Source organism: Brassica napus, chromosome C8, assembly GCF_020379485.1.
Source record: "Brassica napus cultivar Da-Ae chromosome C8, Da-Ae, whole genome shotgun sequence".
NCBI lineage: Eukaryota > Viridiplantae > Streptophyta > Magnoliopsida > Brassicales > Brassicaceae > Brassica > Brassica napus.
Window position 1 is genome coordinate 34990533 of NC_063451.1, and position 13745 is coordinate 35004277.

General features: G+C 36.9%; 2 protein-coding genes across 2 annotated transcripts; both read right to left on the reverse strand.

Moving 5' to 3' along the window:
- Positions 1 to 1698: 1698 nt before the first annotated feature.
- LOC106363432 lies at positions 1699 to 2634 on the reverse strand. Its single transcript, XM_013803171.2, has one exon. It carries the CDS (start codon positions 2632 to 2634, stop codon positions 1699 to 1701), a length of 936 nt encoding a protein of 311 aa, XP_013658625.2.
- A 6490-nt stretch (positions 2635 to 9124) lies between these two features.
- On the reverse strand, positions 9125 to 10816 carry LOC111209011. Its single transcript, XM_048766944.1, has 2 exons — positions 10462 to 10816; positions 9125 to 10398 (listed from the first exon to the last, which is right to left on the reverse strand). The coding sequence occupies exons 1-2, from the start codon at positions 10814 to 10816 to the stop codon at positions 9125 to 9127; spliced, it is 1629 nt and encodes a 542-aa protein (XP_048622901.1).
- Between the last annotated feature and the right edge of the window lie 2929 nt (positions 10817 to 13745).

Genomic DNA, 13745 nt, shown 5'->3' on the forward strand with positions numbered 1-13745 from the left:
ATTTCATCTTTGCATGCATCAACCTAAACCTTAAGTTCTTTCGCTTCATTGTAGTCCCAAGGTTCGTCGTTTAGAACCATCAGTAGTCTCTCACCCTCAGCTTCTGTAAGAAGAACGTAATCATCAAGGTATGCCGGCTTTGAACTTATCCTCGTTGATCTCCGTAGTTGTGTATGTTCTCCATCATCTTCTTCATCGACATTGTCTCCATCGTCCTCTGCTTTATCCTCTGCTTTATCCTCTGCTTCATTCTCTGTTTCACTTAGGACAACAGCTGCAGGCTCTGTTTTATCATTGTCGCTAAAGCTTCGAACATCGATGTTAAACGAGTTAAAGTTAGGTTCTCTTGTCTTGTCACTAGCGTTCCATATCCAGGCTTTATTCTCTTCAAATACAACATCTCGGCTCACCACGATCCTTTTACTCACGGGATCAATCAAGCGGTAAGCTTTAGACCTGGGTTCTATACCTAAGTGTACTAGAACTCTCGATCGATCATCAAGTTTCTTCCTCCCTGCAACTTATGTTCTAGCGTAGCATACACAGCCAAATACTTTCAGGTGCTTCAGATTCGGTTTCTTCTTCCGCAAGGCTTCATATGGTGTTTCACCGGTTAGGGATCTTGTGGCAATACGGTTTATCAGATAAGTGGCGTGTCTTGTTGCTTCCCCCCCATAACCAACTTGGAACATTCATATGTTTAAGTATGCTTCTTGTCATCTCGAGTAAAGTTCGATTACGTCGCTCAACGACTATGTTCTGTTGAGGAGAGTACAGAGTTGTTAGGTGTCTAGAGATTCCATTCTTATCGCAATATAGAATGAATTCGTGAGACACGAATTCTCCACCTCTATATGTTCTGAATGTCTTTATTACAGCTCTGGTTTCAAGTTCCGCTATCTTCTTGAAGTGTTTAAACTTTTCGAAAGCTTCACTCTTCTCCTTTAACAAGATTATCCACATATATCAAGAGTAGTCGTCTATAAGCACAAAGACGTACCGTTTCTGTCCAGGTGTGGTGGGTGTAATCGGTCCGCACAGGTCTCCATGAACTAGTTCCAGAGGTTGAGTGGCTCGGAACAAAGTCGTTTTCGGGAATGGTACACGAGCTTGCTTGCCGAGCAAACATGATACACACGTTTCTTTCTTAACCTGGATATGAGGAACTCCTTCGACCAGTTTTTTATTGATCATCAGCTTTATTGTATCCCTGTTAACATGACCGAGACGAGCATGCCACTTAAAAGACTCCGAGGTTGTACAGATTTGAAGAAGTTGAATTGTATCAGCTTGTAAGACAACTTTATACAGACGGTTCCTTGAGCGTGTGATCTTGACTATTAGATATCCCATTCTATCAAAGAGAAATAGCTCGTTGTCTTTCATTCTTACCTCTCATCCAGCTTCCGTTGCTTGTCCCAAACTGACAATGTTGCTTCTTAGTCCTGGTATGTAGTATACATCCTTCAAAATATTCTTCTCGCCTCCATCAAATATAAAGCGAACAGACCCTTTTCCTTTTATGTCAATGCGGGAATCATCACCAAAACGAACTTTTCCTGTAACTCTTTCATCAAGAGACACGAAGAACATACGATCTCCACTCATATGATTACTTGCTCCGTTGTCAAGATACCATACGTTCTTTGTGTCTTGTTCGCTCTCGAAAACCATTGGGTTTACCTTTTGTTCGTTGAGTTAAACCACTTCATGCATCATCAATTCATCAGCTTCTTGAGTTTCTTCATCCTTCTTCTCCGTGGTTTCTTGAAGCTTAAGCAATCTGTCGGGAAAGTCTTGCACATAATGTCCAAGCTTACCGCATCTAAAGCAAGTTATATGCGATGTATCTATGTTTTGACCTTGTCTGTAAGCTTCTCTCTGCGCATGGAAGTTGCCGTAGCGTCCTCGGCCTCTTCCTCTCCATCTGTTTCGTCCTCCACGTCCTCTTCCTCTGTTACCGCCATAACTCTTTTGGTGAGATTCTGTCGTGGAGTTGACATACATTAGTTTTTCTTGATCATCAGTTTGTTCTTCTTCTTCTTCACATATCCTTTCTTCGTAAGCTTTCAATCTCCCTATGACATCTTCAAAGCTAGTCGTATTCAAATCAAGAGGCTCAAGAGATGCTACAATGTGAATATATTTTTTTCTTGGTAAGCTCTTTAAGAACTTCTTCACGAGCTTTGGTTCTTCTAATATTTCCCCCAACGATGCAGATTTTGAGGAAATTTCAGATAATTTTCCAACAAAAGTATCAATCGTGTTAGTGTACTTCATCTTTAGTCTATCAAAATCCGCCATCAATGTCTGCAGTCTCGCCTCTCTCACACGTTCAGCTCCAACATGCCTCGCTTTAATGGCTTCCCATACTGCTTTTCCTGTATCAAGGTCACCAACTTGTAATGTCAAGGCCTCGGAGATTGATTGAAACAACAAGGCTATTGCCAAGTTATTCTTCTCATCGTGTTTGGTTCCCGGGTCAATGACTTCCCAAACTTTGTTAACCTTGAGAGCAATCTTCATCCGCATAGCCCATATTGTGTAGTTTGAAGAACTTAGCATAGGAAACTTGATGGAGGACGGTCTGGTTCCTTTGGAGATTGCTTCATCTTCATCTTTCCCGTCACTCATGTTTGCGAAGACAAATTAATCACACACGTTTATGTATCTCGCCTAGAATGCTCTGATACCAAGTGTAGAATCACAAACGTATGAATCAAAGATCACAAATTCAATAAGAATACTCTCTTATTAATGCTTAAGAAACTCCACAAAACTTAAGCTCTCTCAACCACATACCTCATATGTTATGTCACACTTTGACATCTTCATATATATATAAATATAAAGTCCTAACAACACAAGACATAGGATAACTAGATAACTCCTAATTATCAAGGGCTTTCCTATTTATATATTTAGCTTGATCTCCAAGCTAACTCAAGCTTATCCCAACATACATAACCAGACCGAAATAGAACAACCGATAAAACATAATTCTCTATGGAAGGACATCACAGTCCTAGCTAAATAATCGGAAATCTAGTTTTGCGCTCGTGGAATATGAATGATCTTGAAGTCCGAAAATCATATCTGCAGAATCTCTATTTTCTCGTTGCAAAGCTTAGCCAAAAGTTGGGCTCCTTAATCATGGTGATCAAATCCTTGCAATCCACCCCAAATCTCTGGCATGTTGAATGTTGAACGTATTAAATTGTTACATATTATGAATGTATCTCTTTTTAACAACAAATCCGACTTTATTACTCATATGAGACCAAGTAATCCTCATGAAGAAGAGATTCCATACAAGCAGGAATGTAGTAGTACGATAAGAGATCTCTACATTCGAAAGTAAAACTTTAAACGAAACTATTATTATCATGACCGGATTTGAAATTTTGGAGGTTACAGATATTTGTTATAAAATTTAATAAAAAAATCATAATTTGAAAACATATATCCATCATCCATGTATATAATTTTTGTGAAAAGTGGGAGCCAAATCAAAAATATTTCACTGAGTTGTTTTTAGATTCAGCTCTGGTCAGCAGCTTTCTTGTTTCTCGTGTTCGTCGAGCTTACTTCTGCTTCATCAAAACGTTTGTTGCCATTATCTGATTTCTTTGATCCAATTATGTATTGATATTTTTTTGTGTGATTGTCACTTTCAAATATCATTTTGCTATATCTTCCTACACTAGTAAAAAAAACGTAAATAGCAACGGTCAAAAATCGTAGCTATGAGTGATTTTTCGTAGCTATATGGATAGCTTGCTACGAAATGCGACGATTTCAAAATCGTAGCTATATGATCGTAGCAAATTCGGTTCGTAGCAAAAATTGTTTCAACATGCTACGAAGATGCTACGGACGTGTACGTGGCAAGTTGCTACGATTTTGAGACGAACGATTTTGTATCTTTTATTTTGTTTGCTACGAATTTGGACACGGCTACTTCGTCGCACAATTTGCTACGGTTTAGAGATGAATGTTTTCGTCTCTTTGTTTTTGTTTTGCTACGATCGTTTTCGTGAATAGGTATTTCAACAATTTAAAAAAAAAATCTAATTAGAAACAATTTTTTTGAAACAGAAACATAAATTATATTACATATTGAGCCTCTTAAAAGCTCAAAAGGTTCAAAAGATAAAACATCCAAAAGGTTCAAAAGATTCAACATTCAAAAGGTTCAAAAGATTCAAACATAATACATAAACTTGATTTAGGGCAAGCCACATCTAAGACCTACAAACCCAATGTGTTGCACCACCTATCTAACTCAGAATTGTTACTGGTGATGTGTTGAGGTTGTGATTCACCTTGAGCTGGAGACATATCACGAGCTGGAGATGGTGCTTGACCTTGAGGTGGAGCTTGAGACTGAGTTGGTTGTGCAGTAGATGCAGCATGATTGGAAGCTTGAGGCTGAAGAAACTGCAGAATCATGTCGAGACTTGATTGAGTTTTAGCCATCCCTTGGTGGAAGTCAGTCTTGATAGCCTGAACATCAGACTTCAAAGTCTGGAAATCAGACTTGATTTCCTGAGTGATGGTCTCCAAACCACAAACCCTCGTCTCCAAGCCGATGTTTCGGTTGAGTGAAGCAGGAACTGACTCAGAAGGATGTTTGTTGTTGAATTGAACACTGCCAAGCCCATAAATGGTGCCCTTGCGTGTCTTTCCACGCTGAAAAGGACACAAAAACAAGATAACATTATCACAGAGAAAATTCAGTCACAAAAAATGCAGTCTGATCTTGTTACAATTTCAATACAAGAGTAAAAAGAAACAAATATAATGAGCAAGAGAGATTATTACCTTGATGTATTCTTGGTTTAGGAGAAGGCGCTTAGAATTTGCTGTGCCAGCAGTTGAGCAAGTTTGGCTATCTCCAACTGGAGAACCATCTTCTAACATCTCTTCAACTGCTTGCTCAACCTCTAGAACCAGTTGCTCAGTTCGTTCGTCCATGAAGGTCCCATCTTTGCGAGTATGAGTCTTCCTTGCAAGGTCTGAATATGAAGGTAGTGCATCCAAACCTTGGTCGATCATGTACAACAAAGGAACAACAGAAAGTTAGACATTTAGCAGTTAAATAAATGGAAAAATGCAAGTAAGACAAGTTGGAAAGCTGACCATGCGATACCCAATATTTACAAAGCAGTGTGGTCATGCACCATGGATGTGCATCTTCAACCCCACAGGAGCCGAAGTGCGAGAATCAGCTGCTGATTGGCTCTTGGCTTTTTCTTCATCTGTTGACCAATTCGCAAGGACAATTTTCCAGTCATTCTCACTGATGTATTTAGGTTGCTTGTTCTTTTTCCTTTTTTGGCTTATGCGTCCGCAGATAGACACTTGAGTCTGAAGCTTCCATTTAAAGTGGATTTCCTCATGAAGACTGTCTTCCCAATAGTATTGTTGCTGGAAAAGAATAGAAGTGATTAGTATTGTTGCTACAACAATATACTTAGGAATAGAAATGGAGATGGTTCAGGATCACTTACGATGAATGAGTGTCACCATCCTATTCTCTTCGGCTCTGGAACCTTTATCCAGCTTTGCCACGGCCCCCAGTAATCTCCCTGCCATGTTGCTCGGATAAAATCATGAACTTCAGGATCAACCCCAAACCTGCAAAGACAATGTTAAGCATCAAACAAAATCTGATAAGAAGACTTAACTAACGTCATTAAGCACACGGATAAGAAGAATTAGCTAAGGACAATAACACTTAACTAAGGTAAATAAAAAAGGCATCAAATTTATAATAAACACTTAGCTAAAGGTCATTAACTAATGGTAAGTAAATGATATCACTTACCACAATGCTCCATTGGGCTTATCAGGATGAAGGTGTGGCTGGTTTATTCTGGATGGAGCACGTAGCAGAGCATCTTCTGTTCTCCTCACATAGGTTGGAGGAGCCGCTGGAGGAGCCGCAGATCCTGAACTTGAAGGTCCTATTGGTTGCGTAGGAGCAGGAGTCGTAACAGCATGCATTGACGCGGTTCTCAATTGGGGTCTCACGTATCTCACATCTGTAGACAGAGATAAACATAAGAAGCTGTTAAGATTGTAGAAAAATTAAAACACAAATCCGAAACCGAAAGCAAACCCTAACTATAACGTGAAAGTAAAATCGAAACAGAAAGTCCATACCCTAATCCAAACCGAAAGCAAACCCTAATCCCAAATCAAAAACCGAAAGCAAACCGTAATCTCAAATCAAAACAGAAAGCAAACCATAATCCCAAATCAAAACCCTAACCATAACTTGAAACCCAAATCGAAATCAAAACACTAGAACATGAAAATCTAGGTGTGGCGATTGAAAAACGAAACCCTAACTGGAAGAGAGAAACACAAAATGAAAAGAGAGAAACAAAGAGATAAGAGAGAGAGAGAAATCGAAACCTCACCTGGAAGAGTCAAGCCGGGAGGGCGAGGACGACGACGGTCGTTGGTTGTGTTTTCGGTAGAAGCAGCCATGGAAGAGAGAGCTAGAAGAGAGATCAAAAGAGACGAGAGGTGAGAGAGGTTACGGCTTAGAGAAAGGTTACGACTTTCTTAAGGAAACAAAAGATGAAAAAAATGCTAAGTGTGGGAAAATGGGTTTTGGGGTCCAAAATGTTGGAGGGAATTGGGTATTGGGCTCTAAAATGTTGGAGGGAATAATAGAATTTGGAGAATTTAGGGGTTAATTAGGGTTTAGATAGGGTTTAAAAATAGTATAATTAGGAGTATTAATATCTTTTTTTTAAAATTATACACTAATATTTTTTATATGAGACAGTTTTATAAATTACAAATTATATAATAAAATGTTGAAGATTTGTAGAATTTGAAGAATTTAGGGGTTAGTTAGGGTATAAATAGGGTTTAAAGATAGTATAGTTAGGATTATTCATATCTTTAAAAAAAAAATTATACACTAATATTTTTTATATGAGACAGTTTTGTAAATTACAAATTATATAATAAAATGTTGAAGATTTTGTAGAATTTGAAGAATTTAGGGGTTAGTTAGGGTATAGATAGGGTTTAAAGATAGTATAAGTAGGATTATTCATATCTTTTTAAAAAATTAATTTTTTTTTTTTTAAATTATGCACTCATATTTTTTATATGATACATTTTTATATAATACAAATTTACTACATAAAAACTTATATTATACATTAAACATTCATATCTTACAAACACTAAGAATTTATATTATACATTCATATATCTTACAAACACTAAGAACTTATATTATACATTCATATATCTTACAAACACTAAGAACTTATATTATACATTCGTATTTCTTACAAACACTAAGAACTTGAATCTGATTCAGAATCAGAATCAGTACATGATTCTTCTAACTCATCTTCAGAAATGTATTCGTCATTGGGAGGAACAACCGGCGTTGAATCATAATCTGAATCATCTTCGACAATATAAGATTCAATGCGTAACATTTCACTTTGGGCAACAACTTGGTTGTGTGTATCATCTTGTAACGCAGTAAGAACAACTTTGGAAGTTTCTCGAACCCCTCTAAGCACAACTTTCGTACATGCCCACCAATCGCTTGCTGATGTACGACGAACTTGCGGATAAGGAATGAAGCAAACTTGATCACAATTACCAGATAAGATAAATGGGTCATATTTCTCGTACTGCTAGCGCGGTGACACATCGACGATTCCTGATTTATGTTTTCGAATCCCCCGACCTACAACTGTATCAAACCACTTACACTTAAAACCCATGGCCTTAAGCCCAATAAAACCAGAATACTCAACCATCATTATCTCTTCGATCAACCTGTAATAGTCAGTGTCCGTCGTACCCCGGACTTGGACACCGTAATGTTGGGTTCTCTTATCTTGGCCATGGCTATGTGTGTGGAAGTAGTATCCTCGTGAGAAATATATCGGCCAAGCTTTATAATTGCGTTTCGGTCCTTGTACGAAATCCAACATCCAAAACGGAAACTCATATAACTGACTCGCATTGACAACCTGTTAATTAAAATCATGTTTATAAATGATAAATTCACATTGATAGTCATATTATATCAAAAACTTACATAATTTTTCACCCATTCTGCAAAGTGGTTGTCTTTCGCTATCTGTAGATCATTACCACATATAGATGGATTTCTTTCCTTCATAAACTCCTCAAACATCCTGTTCGGTAGTTGTTATAAAATGATTAAAATTTCCAGCTAACGTTGTTAGAAATGTAGAATATAAAAATTGGTTGAAATACCTTTCATAGGGCTCAAATGTAGGACAATTGAGCATCAGAAATGTATGCAGCACAGTGTAGTCATCATCGGTTAGATACCTCTGTTCTACTTTTCCACTCACTCGACCTTCATGGTAAAACATATTTGGCACATCTGGATCTTGATATGTGAATCGAATATCTCCAGGTTGCAAGACTTGAGCGGGCACTTCTGGATTCCCAAAGAAGTGTGCAGAAGATGTAGAAATCTCTTCATTACAACATTGGGCAATAATAGAACCTGCAATATGTGCCTTATTTTTAACTTTTTTCTTTAGATGGTACATGTATCGCTCGAAAGGATACATCCATTTATATTGTACTGGACCACCTAGAGTAGCTTTGTCTGGCAAATGCACTACGAGATGTTCCATAACATCAAAAAATGAAGGAGGGAAAATCTTTTCCAAATTACAAAGCTTCACTGCAATGTTTTCTTTTAAAATTGCAACATCTTCACTCTTCAGTACCTTTGCAGAGATATCCCGAAAGAAGAGTGCTATCTCTACACAAAACATTTTTGAGTTAGTAGGTAGTAAGTAACACTTATACAAAAAAAAAGTAAAAATAATTTACCAGAAATTGCGATGTGGACATTTTTGGGAAGCAATTCCTTAAACGCAAATGGAAGAAGTCGTTGCATGATGACGTAGCAATCATGACTTTTCAGGCCCGAAAGCTTCGAATTTGTCTCGTCAATACATCTACTAAACTTTGAAGCGTACCCATCTGGAAATTTTATATCATCCTTCAACCATCGCAAGAATTCTTTTTTTTCTTCTTTAGACAACCGAAATATCGGCACTGGCATCGTTCCATCATCTTTGATATGTAACTATTGCCTTCTGCACAAATCAGGTAGATCCATCATTGACTTTGCATTATCTTTCGTCTTCCCGGGAACATTAAGCACCGTGTTGATAATAATATCAAAGAAATTTTTCTCAACGTGCATAAAGTCCACATTGTGGCGAAGAAGAAGATTTTCCCAATAGGGCAAATCCCAAAAAATACTCTTCTTCACCCAATTGTGATATTTCCCATATCCGTCTATGTTGCTCGCAGGTTTCTCGTGTCCATTGCCTCCACATTCAACAGTTTTCTTCAATCCTTCGATGTTGTTGATTCTTTCGCGGAGAATTTCTTCTCCATTCAACCATGGTGGAGGATCATCGGTTATCGTCTTTCCCTTTCGAAACGCTTGGACATTTCTCCTGTAAGGATGGTCTTTAGGCAGAAACATTTGATGACAGTCAAACCAGCTATGCTTCCTTCTATGTTGCAACCAAAATGACTTTGTATCATCTAGACAATATGGACAAGCTAAAAGACCATGAGTCATCCAACCTGACATCATGCCATACGCCGGAAAGTCATTAATGGTCCACATTAATGCAGCCCGCATCGTGAAATTGCCCTTTCTAGAGATATCGTATGCTTCTGCCCCGTGACTCCACAAACTTTGTAATTCTTCAATTAGCGGCTGCAGATAAATATGAATGCTCTTCTTTGGATGTCTTGGTCCGGGCACTAAGACTGATAGAAAGAAATATTCTCTTTTCATACACATACCAGGAGGTAAGTTATATGGAGTTACGGTTACGGGCCAGACCGAGTGGGCTTCACCACTCATACCAACTGGATTAAATCCATCTGTTGCTAATCCAAGATATATATTCCGACTTTCTGCAGCGAAATTAGGATATACCTTGTTAAAATGCTTCCAAGCTCCTCCATCAGAAGGGTGATGCATTTCTCCTTCGGGCAACTCATGTTCCGCGTGCCATCGCATTTGTGATGTTGTCGCCTCAACTTGGTACAACCGCTTCAACCTCTCCGTAATAGGCATGTAAAACATTCTTTGTTTTGGCCGATTTTTTCCCTTTCCACGGTTCTGGTGATATCTATCTTTCCCACAAAACCGACACACCAACAAGTCTTGATCTTCCTTCCAAAATAACATGCAGTTATCCTCGTAAATATCAATCTTCACAACAGGGAGGCCAAGCGCCTTTGTCAACTTCTTCGTCTCATAATATGATGCAGGAGCTTGATTTGGTTGTGGCAGAACATCTCTGAAAGTTTGTGATATCTCATCCAAACATGACTCTGACAAATTATGATCGGTTTTTACTTTCATTAAACGTGACGCCAAGTATAACTAAGAAATACCTTCAGAACATCCTTCATATAATGGTTGATTAGCGGCTTCAAATGCTTGAAACACGCTATCTTCATATTGCTCCTCATCGGGTGCTTCCATCACATTATCCAATACATGAGTTGATCCAGTGCCTCCACCCATAATATCAGGAAAGTTCTCTTGATATGTCTCTTCTTCCGTATGTAATGTCTCTTCTCCCATAAATGGACCTCCTGCTGATGATCCGCCAACGTCATAGTAATTTTCTCCATGGCTTGACCATAAGTAGTAATTACTCTTGAATCCGACTCGGTAAAGATGGCGAGACACGGTTCTCGCGTCACGTTGTTTTCGGTTTTGACATTTCGAACAAGGACATAACATGGTTTTCCCCTCTAAAAATGAATTTTGATTGGAAGCAAATGCGATAAAAACATCAACCCCTTCTTTAAACTCTCGAGAAACACAATTATTGATCGGATCAATGTGTCGATCCATCCAATCTCTTGAATAAAAATAAATCGACATTGAACGCTCAAATTTTTTCCAACAATATCGAACTCTCTATGATACAAAACTCGTTCTAACGAGAGTGAAGCGCTCGGTTGCTTTTATAGAAAAAATAATGCCACGATTTTGCTATGACATTGCTACGTTTCTTGCCACGTTTTACTACGAAAATAGCTACGAAATTTGCTACGATCCATTACCGTGGCAAGCTCCAAAATATCTAGCATTATTTACCCTGCACATTGTCGGATTGAGGGGACATTACTTTAGAGTAAGCGACGAAAAAATCACGTTGCTTATTGTATTTTTGTTTTTATCGCTGCCACTTGCTCAGGATCTGACTGGTGGGGCGTATTTTTCGGTGGGTTGCTACGAACTTGATACGGTATGAAATCGTAGCTAGTTGCTACGTTAATTTTAGTAGCAATTTCGTAGCAAAAGCTTGCCACGTTTTGTTTTCATAGCAAAAACGTAGCAAGGTTTGCTACGATTGTACTACGTTTTACCACGTTTCCTGTTTTCGTAGCAAATGCGTTGCAATTTCGTTTCTTTTTTTCATTTGCTACGAACTCATCGTGGCAGTTTCGTTGCTATGTGGTTTTTTTTTACTAGTGTTATCCAGTACTGTTCTTATATATCCATGAATGTTGCATTGCCGTTATGAATGTATCTTATCATTATCTACTACAATAATATTCCTATACTTGTAGTTTAAACAACAAACAAAAGTGTATACCCTATGAATTTAATATTATACAGGTAGACGATTTAATATGAAACAATTACAAATGGCGATTTAACCCAAAATATATATACACCATCAGTTTAAAATAAAAACGAATTTCATGCGAAATATATCTCATATGCTTTTCGTTTCAAACCCAAGTTTTTTTTTGGTAACAGTTTCAAACCCAAGTTAAAGAGTAAATACGTATATTTCTTGTGCAAGTCTCTTTCTTTTGGTAAAAAAGGGCAAACGACCTCATTATTTAGAGTTGTAAACACGTTAGGTGTGAAAGAATGAAAATGCAAATACAGAGACTTAATTAGGAACGTAGAAGGTGACGGGAAAAGCATATTTCTAATAAAAGCATGCAAAGAGGTTCACGAGACTGCTTAATATGGGCACTACTCTATTTTCATTCTCCTTTTTAGCCCATTTTCCCTTTCATTTATTCATGAACTTTAATATATTTTCCTATATCAAACTGATCCATTGTCGGAAAAAACCCTCAGTTATAGATCGAGAGTATAACTATAACGAAATCATCCAATCTACTCCACTCCTACATTTTATTAAATACTAATAGCCTCCAATCTGTTAACTTATCAACGTTTGTATGCATGTGCATTGTATGAAAAAATGTCGTGAGACGTTAGTTATTTTGGTCATCTAAGTTCATAAAATCTTCTAAAGTCTAAACCTCCCATGCATATACCATACGTACTATAACACTTAATTAGTCTAACTGAAGAAGAAAAAGAATCGTAGAGTCTGTGGTCAGGGATACATATATGAATAACATTCATGTGTATGATTTGTATATCCCTAATTTTTTTTTTTGCCCTAGTAAAATTTTTAGCTAGGGTTTTTTAATTTCTTAGAAGGTACAATAATAGAATAGTGGAAAAATTAATGGTCCTTTGTTGCAGCCTGTATATATGATTTTCAACTTTGATCCACACCCTTGGTTTCTAGTGTGGGGACTTCTTATCAACCATCATCAGACCGGGCGATTTGATCCACTTGTTGCCATCTTTTCTACATTCTATGGTCCAGCTTCTTCAGGTCGAGCTTACTGGTGGGTTTAACTCTGTTGACCAAACTAATTTCGTTTAGTTTGTCTCCGTCTTTTCTAATATGGACGAGTAACCATCACTGTGACACTGTTAAGCGTGTATATGTGTACAAGTAAAACATGTACCCATCGTCGAGATACTCAAACAACAAGATGCAAACAAACAACCGTAAATGCTCTACAATTTTGGGTTTCAATTTCAATCATGACTATAATATAGGGTATGATATCTAAATTCATTATGCTATTTGGATCGTTAAAAATAACGGTTTACAAATATTGATCAAGACATGCATCTTGATCGGATATTATGTATGTGTGAGTTATATTGACATAAGAAATATATATATATATATATATACTAGTATTATTACCCCGTGCTAAGCACGGATATAATTTTTGCTTGCTTTTAAATTATTTAAAAAATAAAATTGTAATGTTTTTAAATCAACATTTAACTTACTTTAAACAAACTTTCTGAAGCAAGGTAACACCTAGAAATATCATATTTGCTATATTCAGTTTTATATGTATTCGTTTTGTAAATAATTCCTCTTTAAAATAAATTTCTTGGAATTGATATAAAAAAAACATGAAACTAAACATGCAAACAAAATAGTCAATATAAGAGCATCTCCAACAATCCCCTTATTTTAAAAGAGGGACTCACATAAAATAAAAGGATAAGGAGATGGTTTTCCAACAGTGGGCCTTTAAATATTTTCCTTAAAATTTTAATATATTACATTTTAGTCCTCAATGTTATCAGTAGTTAAAAATAGTCATTAAACTTTCAAAAATCAATAAACCATACTATTTGACAGATACTAAAATAAAGTATTTTTGAAAAAAAATAAATAATATGTACCCAAATTTAATTGGAAATAGTGTATAAAGTGTTAATGATATATTTTCAATCGAAATAGTTTTAAGAAATATAACGATAAGTACTAAAATATGATATATAAAAAGTTTTTCATGCAATTGTGAGACATATAATTATA